Source organism: Myotis daubentonii, chromosome 20 (assembly GCF_963259705.1).
Source record: "Myotis daubentonii chromosome 20, mMyoDau2.1, whole genome shotgun sequence".
Taxonomy (NCBI): domain Eukaryota; kingdom Metazoa; phylum Chordata; class Mammalia; order Chiroptera; family Vespertilionidae; genus Myotis; species Myotis daubentonii.
In genome coordinates this window covers 3,626,200-3,642,058 of record NC_081859.1, presented here as the reverse complement: position 1 = coordinate 3,642,058, position 15,859 = coordinate 3,626,200, and the positions used below count along the sequence as shown (strand labels likewise).

At 55.6% G+C, this 15,859-nt stretch overlaps 1 protein-coding gene across 2 annotated transcripts in view; it reads right to left on the bottom strand.

Annotated features, from left to right (window-relative positions):
• GALNT2 (polypeptide N-acetylgalactosaminyltransferase 2) overlaps positions 1-15,859 on the bottom strand; it is a 68,301-nt gene that overhangs the window by 20,446 nt on the left and 31,996 nt on the right. For both annotated transcript variants that reach the window (XR_009450246.1, XM_059677552.1), the window contains exons 2-3: positions 10,660-10,753; positions 8,445-8,598 (exon numbers count right to left, since the gene is read on the bottom strand). Coding sequence is in view for 1 of the 2 variants with exons in the window: in XM_059677552.1 (XP_059533535.1) it covers positions 8,445-8,598; positions 10,660-10,753 (248 nt within the window). In the remaining variant the exon portion in view is untranslated. The remainder of the gene's footprint in view (positions 1-8,444; positions 8,599-10,659; positions 10,754-15,859) is intronic.

Below are 15,859 nucleotides of genomic sequence, written 5' to 3'. Positions count from 1 at the left end.
GACCTCCCGGTTCACAGGTTGATGCCCAACCCCTGAGCCACGCCAGCTGGGTTCCCTCCTTCTGCTTTTGATGTGTATTTACCCTGTGGTTCCTCTCCACCTTCCTGAGTCACAGCGCGGGCCTGGGCTCAGAGTGTGGAACAAACCAGCAGCTTTTAATCTGATCCACTCGATAGAGAAACAAGGGCAGTTCTGTGCTCCATCGCGGGGGGGCGGGGACGACGCGGACAAGTGCCCTGAGGTGCACTGATCAGCTTCCAACTCTGAGGGTGACGTGGCCTTTCCCTGTCCTGTGCCAAGGTACTCGCCTGGGGCCGGGCCAGGAGACGGCGTGGCCAAGGGCGCCCTGGGGGGGGGGGGGACTCAGACCTCTGTCTCCCTCGCCAACCCAGCACCTGAAGGGGTGCCCGTCCCATGCCCACCTGTGGGCCAGGTGAGACCAACCAAGAGAGCCCGCGTGGGGGTCCAGCTCAGGTGGGAGGGCCAGGAAGTTTCAAAAACCTTAAGAATCAATTTAAATAGATTCTGTCGGCCCCCAGCTCCTCTGTCCCCGGCGGGTGGCCAGTGGTGTGTGCACAGCAGGTGTGAACACACAGGGCCCGGGGGTGAGGGCCCTGAACAGCAGGGGACCCCCAGGAGGCCCTGACCGCACTGATGCCTGCTCTGTCCCCTTGCCCTCAGCCACGGAGACCACGTACACGATTTGCACTTCAAAGGAAGAACAGGGGCCCGGCCGGCGTGGCTCAGGGGTTGAGCGTTGACCTATGAACCAGGAGGTCACGGTTTGATTCCCGGTCCGGACACATGCCCGGGTTGCGGGCTCCATCTCCACAGGAGGGGGCGTGCAGGGGGCAGCCGATCCATGATTCTCTCTCGGCACTGATGTTTCCATCTCTCTCTCCCTTTCCCTTCCTCTCCGAAACCAATAAAAATATATTTAAAAAGAAAAAAAAATAAGAAAACATACAGCAGCCTGAGCGGCCTGATCAGTGACAGCGGCTCCTTACGAGGGAGTGGCGTGAGCCTCATCTGGGGAACTTGGACCTACACACGCGGGCGTCGAAGGAACCCCCCCAGACGCAGGTTAAAATCTCTGCCCCCCCAAGTCACTCCGGTTTCCCATCCCCTGCCCCCCCCACACCTGAGCCCCAGCATCCAGCACACATGAGGGACCGGCAGGCTGTGCTCCTCCACCCCGACCAGGGCTACCAGATGCACCCCACCCCCAAAGGCCACCCCCAAAGATCCAGGCTTTCAAACAAGCCCTCGCCCACAACTGGAGTCGGGACTCACAATAAGGGGGAGGGGGAGACTCGAAACAGGAGGGCCGTGACCCCCAGAGCACGAGGAACCCTGAGAGCCCCACCTGGGCTGGGGGTGCCCCTCAATCCCAGGCACGTCCGCTCTGACCCACCCCAAACCGGGGCTCAGCCTGCGGGATCCCTGCACCATGCATTGGCGGTGGGGACCTGGGGAGCTGGAAAGGCCCTGGGACAGGGTGGGAGCTGCAAATGGAATGAAAAAAAAAAGAAAAAAAAAGAAAAAAAGAAGCAAGCGACATAGCTGCTAATTTTCATGTAATTAAAACACAGTTACCAATCCTCCAAGCAGTGGTAGCGGCACAGGATTCCACCCGGCCGACGAATTTCTGATCAGCCCTCACAGCTCGAGAGCTTCCCCCACGGAGGCTTTGAAAGTGGAAGCGAACCAAACCCCGAGCTATTGGAAACCCTCCGCAGGCCCCTCTGAAACGAGGCTGCTTAAGACCCAAGCCGGCGGGAGGCGAATACACCCCGTCATCAGCGTGGGTCTGCCTCACCCCAAGCGGACTGATGAGTCGGCAGCGGCGTCCCGCGTCCTCGGGCCCCTGCGTCCTGCGCCGTGAGCGCAACAGAGGCCGGTGCCCAAACTGTTTACCAGACCCGGGGCCTCTCTGGTTTACTCGTTCCCTTTGAGGTCCCCAATCCCCGCAAAGCCCAGTGTCCCCGAGGGTCAAGCAGGTACACACACACACACACACACACACACACACACACACACACGGTGAGCGGACAACCTGGGGCCCGCTCTGCGTCCACCAAACAGTGCGTGTGGGCTCCGGCCACGGAGAAGCCACCAAGAACCCGAGGGGGAAGCGGCAGGTTTCTAGTTGTCGTTTTTAAAACATATTTTTTGCCGAAACCGGTTTGGCTCAGTGGGTAGAGCGTTGGCCTGCGGACTGAAGGGTCCCGGGTTCGATTCCGGTCAAGGGCATGTACCTGGGTTGCGGGCACATCCCCAGTAGGAGATGTGCAGGAGGCGACTGATCGATGTTTCTCTCTCATCGATGTTTCTGACTCTCTATCTCTCTCCTTTCCTCTCTGTAAAAAATCAATATAAAAATAAAAAATATATTTAAAATATATCTTTTATTGGTTTGAGAGAGAGAGGAAGGGAGAAGGAGAGAAACATCAACGATGAGAGGGAATCATGGATCGGCCGCCCCCTGCACGCCCCGCACTGGGGATGGAGCCCGCCACCCGGGCCTGTGCCCTGACCGGGAATCGAACCGGGACCTCCTGGTTCCTAGGTTGACGCTCAGCCAATGGGCCACGCCGGCCGCAGGGTTGCCACTGCCTCGGTCCGCCGAGCCCCGGCTGATGGAATAAAACTGCTCTGCATTCTAAGAGCATCCCCTGCCGTTTACTGCCTCCAGTTTTACAGACACGGAATTTTGACGGGACACTTTCTCGGGAGTCAAGAGCTATTGGAAGTCGAGACAATACCAGCGGCGGATGAAGCCATCTGAGCTTCAGCCGGCCCCTCCTGCCTCCCACACGGGGCAGGCGGTGCAGAAGGAAACCGCACTTTAAACCATCACCCCCATCTCCCCCCCCCGCCCCCATAGGGACGGAAGCCCACTCCTGTGAGACCACAGGAACCCTGGGCACCATGTCTGCCCCGTCCTGTCCATGGATCACAGGCCACCAACAGCCCCGCCCCCCTCCACTGCTCTCCGCCTCCTGGTGCCCCCGCCTTCCTCCCCGACACGGGAACGCTGGCGCCCCACTTGTCGGGGATTCAGTCCCTATACTCACTGCTCTGTGCAGAGATGTGCGTTTCTCCTATCTGCTGCCCACCGTCTTTTTAAAAAAATATTGCTTTTTAGAGAGAGGAAGAGAGAGAGAAATATCCATGAGGAGAGCGAGTCATGGATCGGCTGCCTCCTGCACGCCCCACCCTGGGGATTGAGCCGGCAACGTGGGCATGTGCCTTGACCGGGAATGGAACCGTGACCTCCTGGTTCATAGGTGGACGCTCAACCACTGAGCCACACCGGCCGGACAGGGCGCAGTTCTTTCATCTATGAAACCACAGGGGCAATAGTGAGATGACTGACCTCCTGGAGGCCGTTGTGGGAATGACGAGTCAAATCGGGCTCCTAAGCGCCTGGAACAAGAACTCTATTCTAGGTGCTGCGGTCACCAACGGCACGCCCCCAGCAAAGCCCTCCTAGACGCCCAGGAAAACCATCACCTTGTTCCGTCTGCCTACATCGCAATAAAGTGAAAGAAAAAAAAAAAAAGCCTGAAGTTTAGACAAGTAAAAAAAAAATCCATTTCCTGCCTTTTGCAACTTTCTCCTACATAAACATAGTATTAAAAAGGAAACCAAAAGCGCAATTCCAGACGAATGAGACAGAGCAATATCTTGGTAATTTCAAAGTGGGTTTGGAGATAAAGATCCTAACGCCGCACTCAGAAACCACTTTAATCAACATAAAGTAAACATTAAATTCCGACGAGAGGGAGAAGGGGATGAGAACATCAGCTCGAGCCTTTACATCTCGCTCGACGGCGTGTCCCGGACAAAGCGCACACGCACGGCCACGGTGGACAGCTCGATTTTGACAATGACGTGTATCTCAATCGACACCGCCCTTATCATTATTCAAAGCGTGTGTATACATTTTTTTCGGGGGGGGGACACCCTCTATTTGTTCATTCACAGTGAGATATAACAGAAATAAAGAATTCCATAGGTGGATTGAAAAGCAGAATAGATATAGTCAAGATAGAGGAGCGGGCCTGGGGACAGAAGCAAGGCCAGTAGAATTGCATCTAGATTGTAGCCCAGGGAATAACCAATACATTGAAAACACAGAAGAGAGCATGAGAGGGACAGGGGGACCCGGAGACACCCCTGATGAAGTTGCAATTAGGGGCCCAAAGGGAGAGGGGAGATAAAACAGGACCCAAGCTAAACGGACTCAGAAAGTCCTGCAAAAACCCCAAACAGCTTCCATATCCATAAAAAAAACCCAGGCACGTTGTCGACACGCGGCTGGAAACCAGAGGGAAAGAGACACATCTTCAAGGAAAAAAAATCAAAGTGCCGTCACACGGCAACAGTAAGATCAGGTTGATATTTCACCGGAGCGGGGGAAGCGAAGACAGCGGGGCGACGGTGAGAAGTGCCAGGTGGCCATCAGCCCCGGCGCCTCACTCAGGGACAGGACCCTTCAAGAGTGAACGCGAAATAAAGATGTTTTCAGACGGAGAAAAAAAAGACAGAATTCGCCGCCGGCAAACGGGCACTGAGAGAGAAAGAGAGAGACACAGACGTGCGAAGACAGCGAACTGGGAAAGCCATCGCGGGCGGGACACGGAAACATACACATGTGGACAGACCCGAACCCACTGATGGCCTGAGACACTGATCTTAGGCTCTGATAAGCCAGGAATGCAACGAGCTGATAGAGGGGCAATATTTATTATTTATTTTTTAATATATTTTAATTTATTTCAGAGAGGAAGAGAGAGGGAGAGAAAGAAATATCCATGATGAGAGAGAATCACTGATTGGCTGCCTCCTGCATGTCCTCTACTGGGAGGATCGAGCCCGCAACCCGGGCATGTGCCCTTGACCGGAATCAAACCCGGGACCCTTCAGTCTGCAGGCCGACGCTCTATCCACTGAGCCAGAGGTTAGGGTGAGAGGCAATGTTTAATCCAAAAAAGAGGCAGGAAAGGACAGGAAGAGGCACACAAAACAGCCGGATGCTGGTGTTTAACCAGGGACCCCGCCAGTACCTGCAGGGCACAGAGGCCAGGCATCCACCTGCTTCAGCGCCGCCCAGTGGCTGAGGGACAAGGGGGGGCGGGCTGTGCACGTGTAGAAGACACCGCTTTCCTTAGCAACATGAGAAGTGAGAACACGGCCCCGGCCCCCCCGAAATGAGACCCCTCTTGGCGCCCACTAACGCAAAGCAGAAACCCCCTCCGAAGCCAGCAGAGTTTCTTTACGTCTCTTTGTTAATCCTCACTTGGGGATATTTTTCCGTAGATTTTTTTAGTGAGACTGGAAGGGAGGGGGAGAGATAGAGAGAGAAACATCGATGTGAGAGAGACACATCGACGGGTTGCCTCCTCCTGCACCAGTCCTGCCCAGGGCTGGGGGTCGAGCCTGCAACAGAGGTACGTGCCCTTGACCAGCATCGAACCCGGGACCCTTCAGTGTGTGGGCCGACACTCTATCCACTGAGCCACCCTGGCCAGGGCCTGCGTCTGCTGTTTCCCCCGATTCCGCTCCCCTAAACATAAGACTCCGAGCCCCCTACTTGCCGCCTTCGCCGAGGCGTCCCTCCGCGGGCCTGCGTTTACGTTAACTTTTTCTTGGCCTCAGCAATGTTTACTCTTCCCGAGTCCCGAGGAGAAGCTGGCTGTGTCTTTCCCCACAGCCCTTAATCCTGATGAGCCCCTCTTTTCAAACAGTTGACGTCAACCCTGCCATTCTGGCGAGACTCCGCAGCGCAGCCCAGGACTGAAATGCCGGCCCTCAAGTTGGAATTTTGTAAAAAAAAAAAAAAAAAAAAAATTAAAAAAAAATATATATAAAACAGAGAGGCCCTAGCTGGTGTGGCTCAATGGACAGAGCGTCGGCCTGCGGACTAAAGGGTCCTGGGTTCGATTCCGGTCAGGGCACAGGCCCGGGTTGCGGGCTTAGTCCCCAGTGTGGGGTGTGCGGGAGGCGGCCGATCCGTGATTATCTCTCATCATGGATGTTTCTCTCTCTCTCTCCCTCTCCCTTCCTCTCTGAAATCAATAATAATAATATTAATAATAATGATAAAGTAGATATATCTATAGTTTCAAAAAGAATGGGGTTCTAGGGCTTACACTCTGAGGACAGGACGCCCTGGCAGCCAACCGACTCTGGGGGGGTGGGGGGCTTTAATTTGGCCCCAGCCCCACACACACGGAAGGCGTCCCAGCTGCTCCTTTAACACATGCAAATGCACCGGCAGTAGCTGGCACTAAAATTAAACCCACCTCAAACGCACCCCTCCAGGGGAGGACTGTTCAAACATCTGCTTGGATAAACTCCCTATTTCAAACACTGAAAAAAAAACTACATATGTATATAGTTTTGGGAACTTTGAAGGGACTTGCGCAAGAGCAAGCCCGACGAGCCGTCAGACTGCACGCCGTCTGCTCTCAGCTCTCACCGGACAAGCCACAGCAGGGATGCCAGCCCTTACACCGAACGGAGAAACGAGGCTCACACCATCTCAGGGAGATGTGGCCAAGCCGGGGAGCCCGGCCCCAGGCAGGGTTTCTGCGCCCCATTCGGCTGGGACTTCACCCCCCTCCTGAGTTTGGGCCAAGGCCCCTCTCCACACCCACACGGACCCTTTCAGCTCCAGGTCACTGCTCCTCATCACCGGACACGCCGCGGCCAGCGCAGGACCTCGGGTCCCTCTCCGTGCAATGGGGATGCCCTCCGTGCCCAGCAGCATGTGAGGGCAGCACGTGAACAGGCCAGGGGGGCGGGGGAGGCGGGTGGCACAGTCCAGGTGCCACGTGCCCTGGGGGGAGGGTGGTGGGGATGCACGCACCTGGGACCCGTGGGGACTGGAACCCCAGGACCCACGCACGGCCCCTGAGCCTCAGCAGACGTACCCCTCGCTCCCCTCCGTGATGGCGAGTGACTCTCACAGGAACTGGCGAGCACCCAGGCCTCCTGAGCGCCCAGGCACCTGTCAGGCCCCGCGTGTGGCTCCTCCCCTGACCACGACCGGCCGGCTAAGGGTCCGGGGAACCGTCTCCCGGGCGAAGATCCCAACCAGCAAGACTCAGAGGCCGTGAGAGGGTAGCACTTTCCCGCGGTGACACGGCTCGGGACAGATGCCTGGAGACCTGCCGAGCTGAGTCTGCGAAACCCGGGTGCCCTCCACCCGCAGGGGCCCGATCCCCGGCGAGGGACGCGGACAAGAGCTGCTCCCGTCAGACCACAGGCTGGTGACAGAGAGAGTGTGTGTCTCCCCGTCTGGGCTCTTTGCTGCCCTGCTAGTCTCTAGGGCAGTGGTTCTCAACCTTCCCAAGGCCGCGACCCTTTCATACAGTTCCTCATGTTGTGGTGACCCCCAATGTCATTGTTACAAATTGATCATTAAAGCATAGTGATGAATCACAAAAACAATATGTCATTATAGATGTGTTTTCCGATGGTCTTAGGCGACCCCTGTGAAAGGGTCGTTCGACCCCCAAAGGGCTCGCGACCCACAGGTTGAGAACCACTGCTCTAGACCTTTTCCAACGCGAACTGTCCCGATAAGCAAGAATTTACGTTTTTTTCCCTTCCCACAGGGCTGTGAAGAATGGACAATTACGGCTCTAGCTCAGTGGCGGCGAACCTGTGACACGCGTGTCAGAGGTGACACGCGAACTCATTTTTGGGGGTTGATTTTTCTTTGTGAAATGGCATTTAAATATATAAAATAAATATCAAACATATAAGTCTTTGCTTTACTATGGCTGCAAATATCAAAAATTTTCTCTATGTGACACGGCACCAGAGTTCAGTTAGGGTTTTTCAAAACGCTGACACGCCGAGCTCAAAAGGTTCGCCATCACTGCTCTCGCTGGTGTGGCTCTGTGGATAGAGCATCAGCCTGAAGGACTGAAGGGTCCCGGGTTCGATTCCGGCCAAGGGCACACGCCTGGGTTGGGGGCTCGATCCCCAGTAGGGGGCGTGCAAGAGGCAGCCGATCCATGATTCTCTCTCATCATGGATGCCTCTCCCTCCCTCTCCCTTCCTCTCTGAATTCAATACAATATATATATTTTTTTAAAAAAGAATGGAAAATTATGCTTTTCTTGTGAGTGTATTTTAACACAACTTTCTCCTGCCGGTTCCCACGTGCCGGCCAGCAACCCAGCCTCCAGGTCTGGCCACGGGCACCTGGACTAGAACCCGGCCCCGCCCGGGTCCTCGCTCCTGCGGGGGCAGGTCCACTGCCACGCGCCTCCGAGTCGGTCCACGCTGACCGCCCAGCAAAGACACCGCCATGTTCCGTTTCCCAGGGCAGCCGTGGCCACAGTGAGCATCGCCGCAGGGACAGCCACCGCCCGGGTGGGGCCGCGGGGAGCAGGCGGCCCAGGCCACAGCCGCTCGGTACTCACTGGTCGTGCCTGGTGTCGGGGATGGCCCTGTCCATCCTCAGCTTGTCGCTCTCCACTTGGTTGAACTTGTTGCGGGCGTAGGGGTCCTGCCCGGAGCGGACCATGGTCCCCCCGACGTACGCTTCCTGGTTGAAGTCTCGCCACCGCACTTTGCCTGTGAGGAGCAGAGCAGAGGGTGTGGGACGGGGCACGGAGACCAGAGGGAGGGCACACCCCGGGGGCAGTGCCACATCCAGGATCAGCACCCAGCCCAGCCAGCCGGCGTGGCTCAGTAGCTGAGCATCAGCCTATGAACCAGGAGGTCAGGGTTCCATTCCCGGTCAGGGCACAGGCCCGGGTGGCGGGCTCCCCCAGTGCGGGGCGTGCAGGAGGCAGCCGATCCGTGATTCTCTCTCATCATGGATGTTTCTCTCTTTCTCTCCCCCGTCTCCCTGCCTCTCTGACATCAATACAAATATAGTTTAAAAACAAATAAAGGAACAATGATGCAAATCTATGAAAACGAACCTTCCAAGGATTAACACCACAGAACACGTGGACACGCAAGTGCTCAGAGTCACACACGTGGGTCTCAGATTGGAGACCTCTCGGGCGCTGACAGATGCCCCCTCCGGAGACCTCTGGGCATACACCTGCCACCGCCCGCAGGTGGACCAGGGCGGGGAATGCCTTTGCCGCGGCGCGTCCCACGGGGCCGGGACAGCAGAAGACTCGCGATTCTGCGCTGGCCTCCCGACTGAGCTACAAGTCTTCCCTCCAACCCTCCGGGGAAGACGGGCTTAATGAACTGCAAACCCTGTGGACAAGGAGCAGCCGCTTCTGGGAAAGTGGCCAAGAAGGGAAAGAGAATATATTTTAAATCAAAGGACAAAGCTCTCAGATTTATTTATGGCCTCCTGGTCGGCGGCCAATTGAATGCCATTTCACTATGCTTAAAAGGGGGAAAAAAAATCCCCGATATTCTCCCTCTAAAAGGTCATTACGCGACAGCATGAAAGAGACGCCAGGGTGACAAACAAATATATCCATTTAAATGACGGGGGCCCGCGAAGAGCACTTCGTTATGTGTCACGGGATGTCTGGTGAGATAGAACTTTGCTCGCCCGTGAGAAACTGTCTTCTGAAAGAAGGATCCTGCCCAATTCTTTTTTTTTTTTAATTGTCACCTGAGGCCATTTTTCCATTGATTTTTAGAGACAGTGAAAGGGAGGGAGGAGGGGATGAGAGAGAAACACTGATGCGAGAGAGACACACCTATCGGTTGCCTCGCACACGTACCCTGACCCCGGCAGGGGATCGAGCCTGCAACCGAGGTACATGCCCTTGACTGGGAATCGAACCCGTGACCCTTCGATCTGAGGGCTGACGCTCTAACCATTGAGGCAAACCGGCCAGGGCCACAGTTCATTTTTAAGGATGAAAAAAAAAAAAAATAGAAAATTCAAAAAGTGGCTAAAAACTATTTAACAGAAAATATAAGAAAATAAAAGACATGGATGTTACGGGTTAAACACGCTCAATGTATACGTATACAATTATTTGTGCCATCAAAATAACTTAAAAGAACGCCGTGACACGGGCTGGTTTGCACTGCAAGGTGCACACCTGGCTTGAACTCAAGGAGCAGCCAGCCCTTTCCTTTCTAAAGTTTAAAGGGAAGCGCTGCGTTTTCCTGTGTGTGTGACCGTGTCTAAATGTCGTTGTCGGCCAGGCGCCAGCATGGCTCAGGGGTTGAGCCTCGACCTAGGAACCAGGAGGTCACGATTCGATTCCCGGTCAAGGGCACATGCCTGGGTGGCGGGCTCCATCCCCAGTGTGGGGCGTGCAGGAGGCAGCCGGTCCATGATTCTCTCTCATCACGGATGTTTCTCTCTCTCTCTCTCTCTCCCTTCCTCTCTGAAATCAATAAAAATACAGATTTTAAAACGTTGTGACTTGGTACATACCATCCTATGCTTTCTATTTCGTTCTACTTTTCCTTTCAACAGATTTTGGTCACCTCCCCGCAGACGCACCTCACCGCCCACTGACGGCCCGAAGGAAGTCGGCAAACCCCTGTTCTCCGCGTCTGTCCGCCTGCCCCGTGAAGCCCAGACTCCCCCCCACAGGCCCCGTGCTCCCATGCCACCTCCGGCTCATTCCCAGCTGGTGGCAAAAGGACTTCCCGACCCCCAGCCGCCCGCCGGAGGCTGGCCTGGCCCCGGTGCGGCCGTACCTGGAGGGAGGGTCTCCACGCTCTGTCCTCTCTCTTCCATGTTGCTGTGGTGCAGGTCTTTCTTCTTAACCGGGTCAATGTCATTCCAGTCCTCCTGGGGGAACACAGACACCCAGTGAGTCACGGGTTCCTCAAGCACAACTCCGTCCTCCAGGCCCACACACACGGAGTCCCGGGAGGCCCATAGCCCTGGGGACGCGATCATGAGACGCGCTCCATCTCACCTCCTCCATCTCCGGGACCTGCGCCCCGACAACCTCTCCGCGGGCAGAGGCGCAAGGGGAGAAAGTGTGGGAATAGCTGTTCTAAGAGAGGATTTGCAGTTCTCCCTTCATTTTATAATCGTCCTAGAGGCCCGATGCACGAATTCGTGCACCAGTGGGGTTCCTTGGCCTGGCCTGCGGGATCGGGCCGAAACCGGCTCTCCGACATCCCCCAAGGGGTCCCAGATGTGTCCGGCTGTCTTGCTCAGTCCTGATCGGCCGGACCCCAGCAGCAAGCTAACCTACCAGTCGGAGCGTCTGCCCCCAGGTGGTCAGCGCACGTCATAGCGAGCGGTTGAGAGGCCTTAGCATATCATTAGCATATTCACTCTGATTGGTTGAACGGCTGACTGGACCACCAGACACTTAGCATATTAGGCTTTTATTACATAGGATTGTGTATCTATGGGACAGAAATACTCTGCACAATTCCAGGGGTTTCAGGGTCTGTGGGAGTTGGGGAAGGGAGTAGGGAAAGTGGATTAAAGAAAAGAATTCAATGTGCTTCAGTTAAAGCCATTAACATCAGGGCAGCTCTGCAGATATCTTCGATGGCTTCAAGGACGCCCTCAGACCACCATGTCCCCAGGGCCCTCCTCAGAGGCGATGAGATGATTTAATTCCGCCGAGTAACAGCGGAGGGAGGGCCAGGACCCCCGGAGCCCTCCTAGGGCTCTCCTCTAATAGGACCGCCAATGGGACGCATCTGCACATGAAGGGCTTGCTGCGAACCCGGAATAAGACACAAGCTCTGGCAGAATGTATCCAAGTCGTCTGCCCAAACCACTGACTCTATCAACACGAAATCAGAGTAAACAACAAGTGCCTGAGCACAGAGCTGGCGATCTTCTCCCATCGCTGGGAATCTGACTCCCGTGAACACAATAGCAGCTAAAAGGTTTCTGTCTACAACCCAGGTCGGAACTACCCCACGTCTGGTCACTCGCCCACTCAGGCCTCTGGGAGCCCAGGGCAGGCGGCCGGCCGTCCCCCCGCGCGGGTGCTCACAGGATGGTCTGCAGCACGAAGTCTCTCCCCCGCCTCCCGGCAGGGCAGACCCCGCCAGCTGCGAGGGCTGGTCAAGGGCCATTCCCTCCTGTGTGCGGTGTGATGTGCATGAGCTGACCACTGGCGGCTTTGGGGCTTTTTAAAACGTAAAGGGAAGCCCGGCGGCCCTGACTCAGGGGTTGAGCGTCGTCCTGAGAACCAGGAGGTCAGGGTTCGATTCCCGGTCAGGGCACAGGCCCGGGTTGCAGACTCGATCCCCAGGGTGGGGCGTGCAGGAGGCAGCCGATGGATGATTCTTGCTCATCCTTGATGTCTCTTATCTCTCTCTCTCTCTCCCTTTCTCCCTTCCTCTCTGAAATCAATAAAAAAAAATCTATAATAATAAAAGCATAATATGCTAATCAGGCCGGACAGCCGAACAACCTTCGGGACAGAAGCCGGGGCTGCGAGGGCCGAGCCCTTTGCACATACTTAGTGCATCTCACCAAGCACCCCGAGTTCACGTGGGACGGGATCTGGCAGGTGTGGGGCTTTTTGCCCCCTATGAGCCGTGTGCCATGGGGCTGTTCAAGGTCGCGAAGGACAAGAGGGCACCAAAATTGCATCAAGAACAGGGTGGGGACACACATCGGTGCCAAGAGAGGAGCTGAGCCGAAACCGGTTTGGCTCAGTGGATAGAGCGTCAGCCTGTGGACTGAGAGGTCCCAGGTTTGATTCCGGTCAAGGGCATGTACCTTGGTTGCGGGCCCATCCCCAGTAGGAGATGTGCAGGAGGCAGCTGATCGATGTTTCTCTCTCATCGATGTTTCTAACTCTCTCTCTCCCTTCCTCTCTGTAAAAGATCAATAAAAATATATTAAAAAAAAAAAAAAAAAGAGAGAGGAGCTGAGCGACGCCCCTGCAGCCGTGAGGAAGGCAGCAGCCGAGAAGGACGGAGCCCCATCCCCTCTGTGTAATAAAACCTGTTCAGAGAAAAAAATAAGAGCCCGGGGCAACTGGCCCAGATCCATACGCTGCCCACATGCCAGGCCGGTGCTGGGCTGGGCGGACTGCCCCAGGGCCCAGCCGGGGAGGGAGAACAGCTAAACCACAGGCATGTATACAACATGCCCGCCACCGTGGGGTCACCAGTCACTGGGCGCCGCCAGTTAAAATGTCTCCTCGCGCTTATCTTCTCTTCTTCAGCTTCAGAAAACCGTACGCTTACGCTAATATTTGTTTCCAAAGGTTGCTCCTCCTGCCCACACACTGTCCCTCGTCGGGTCATCATGGGAAAGTCTGGGGGGAAAGGTGACCGGCTACAATGGACTCAGGCTCTGGAGTCGAATTCCAATTCCTTCCCTGGCGCTCACAGCCGACAGGAGTCATCCCTCCCGCCCACAGTGATGTAGACAGAACTACTTGAGCTAACCTACTACGAGGACGGGGCTAGGAGGGTCCGGCACACAGTAGGTCCTCGATAAAACGTGAGGACCTACTGTGTGCCACACAACAGCCTCAGCAGTTCTGAGGCATCCAATTGACAGCAGAGGAAACAAAGGCCCAAGAAATCGCCTGAAACAGAGTGGGGAGTCTCAGGGCGGGGGGGGGGGGGTAGGGGGGAGCGTGGGTGGGAGGTAATCAACCAAGGACCTTGTATGCATATATGCGTAACCCATGGACACAGACAATGGGGCAGGGCAGGCTGGAAGGGGTCCATGGGGGAAAAAGGGGATTTATGTAATACTTCCAAAAATAAAGAATTTAAAAAAAAAAGAAAAGAAATGAAAGCAAGGAAAAGAAATTGCCCGAGTTTCCCAGGATCCCATAGTTCCTGGTGAGCAGTCCCGGGTCCTCTTCCTCGCACAGACCCCGAGTCTGGAACGCGGGGAGCACGCCAAGACGCGCAGACTCCACGGGGTTCGTCCCAGCCGCTGCCCGTCTCACCTCCACGGCACACTACGCTCTCTGAGAGTCTGACGGCTGTCGTTTTGTTTTTAATGCTCAGAGTTCTGAAGAGCCTGTGTCCTGTTCCTTTCTCCCTGTGAGTCAAAGAGTCGTGTATCCACTGGCTTTGAAATTAGAAAGGACTAGCCCTGGCCGGTTTGGGCTCTTGGCTCAGTGGATAGAGCCTCGGCCTGCGGATCCAAAGGTCCCCGGTTCGATTCTGGTCAAGGGCACAGGCCCGGGTTGCAGGCTCGATCCCCAGTGGGGGGCGTGCAGGAGGCAGTCCATCCGTGATTCTCATCATTGAGGTTTCTAGCCTCTCTCTCCTTCTCCCTTCCTCTCTGAAATCAATCAATCAAAAATTGGAACAGGGCTCGGATAGGCTACGAAACTTGTGTTGTTTTCGTTGCATTAAAAAAAAACAAAAACAGAAAGGACTAGACTCAAATTCAGCTTCTAAAACTTTAGAAACGACCCATCTAACTCTCAGTAGCGTTATCCATAACGCTAAGCCGCGAGGGGAGTAGAGGAAGGGTGTGGAACGCCTGGAACATCGCACCGGTCCGATACAGGAGCCTCATCGCCAGACCCGGAGGACGCCTTAAACCGGATGAACTCAGCGCCGAAAGGAGCTGGGTTTGCACGGTTATGAGTTTGCACGGTTGTGAGACACAGCCAAGTTCCCTGGAGTCAAATCCAGCAGAACGCACACCCTCCCTTCCATTCCCGTCCCCGCACACTGATGCAACGGCACCTTGTCCTGCCTCACCTGCCAAATCAAGGACCCGGGAGGGAGTGACGGGATTTTCACTTAAAATAATAAAAATAGAAGCAATCCTGATACTGAGTGTTACCAAAGCTTCAAACCCCACGGTCCTCCTAAAGCAGTGGTTCTCAACCTGTGGGCCGCGACCCCTTTGGGGAGTTGAACGACCCTTTCACAGGGGTCGCCTAAGACCATCGGAAAACACATAGATAATGACATATTGTATACAGTAGCAAAATTACAGTTATGAAGTAGCAACGAAAATAATTTTATGGTTGGGGGTCACCACAACATGGGGAACTGTATCAAAGGGTCGCGGCATTAGGAAGGTTGAGAACCACTGTCCTAAAGGGACGAGGGAGCTGCAAACAAACTAGAAATACAAAAGAAATGGGACGTCAAGACGGAGGAAACGGGGAGCGGAAATGCGGCGGGCGACTTGCCCTTTAACGCTGAGCGCCCCGGAGACAGAAGGAAGAGGAGTAACAGGGAGGAGCATTAAGATGCAATGAGACTCGGACGGTTGGATGGTCGGTCGGTCGGGGCCAGGAGAAGGGGGCCAGAACTCGGTCGGGGCGAATTTCCGGTGGGAAATCCTACATGGTCAATAGCATCAGCAGTGTCACCAACACCGAAACCCTGATACCGATCGCAGTGCCGTTTTGCCAGGACAGGGAGCAGCAGTCGGTGGGAGAAGGGGAGGTGGGACTATGAGGAGAAGATGGTGGTTGCCTTAGAAGAGATGAGGTCTGACCAGTGAGCAGAGACTTGGGGCCCTGGCCCAGGTCGGGGGGTAGGGGGGGATGGCTCCTGGACTGTGCACATCCCCTGCAGAGCTGTGACTTCACGTCTCCGCCTGCCCCCCCAACTCTCGACAGTCATTCCAGGTCAAAAGGCAGGAATGAGTGGCTCGTTGGCCAAGACCTTCAGAGCCCAGAGCAAACTGGCCAACCAGGCTGGGCCCAGGGCCTGGGAAAACGCATCTCCCAGGATTCCGTCCCGGAGGCACCGTGATCCCACGGGTCCCTGGTGGAACCGGGACTGAAGGAGGAGGGAGCCCTGGCCGGTGTGGCTCAGTGGAGAGAGCGTCCGCCTGCGGATTGAAGGGTCCCGGGTTCAATTCCGGTCAAGGGCACAGGCCTGGGTTGTGGGCTCCATCCCCAGTAGGGGGCCTGCAGGAGGCAGCTGATGCATAATTCTCTCTCATTATGGATGTTTCTATCTCTCTCTCTCTCCC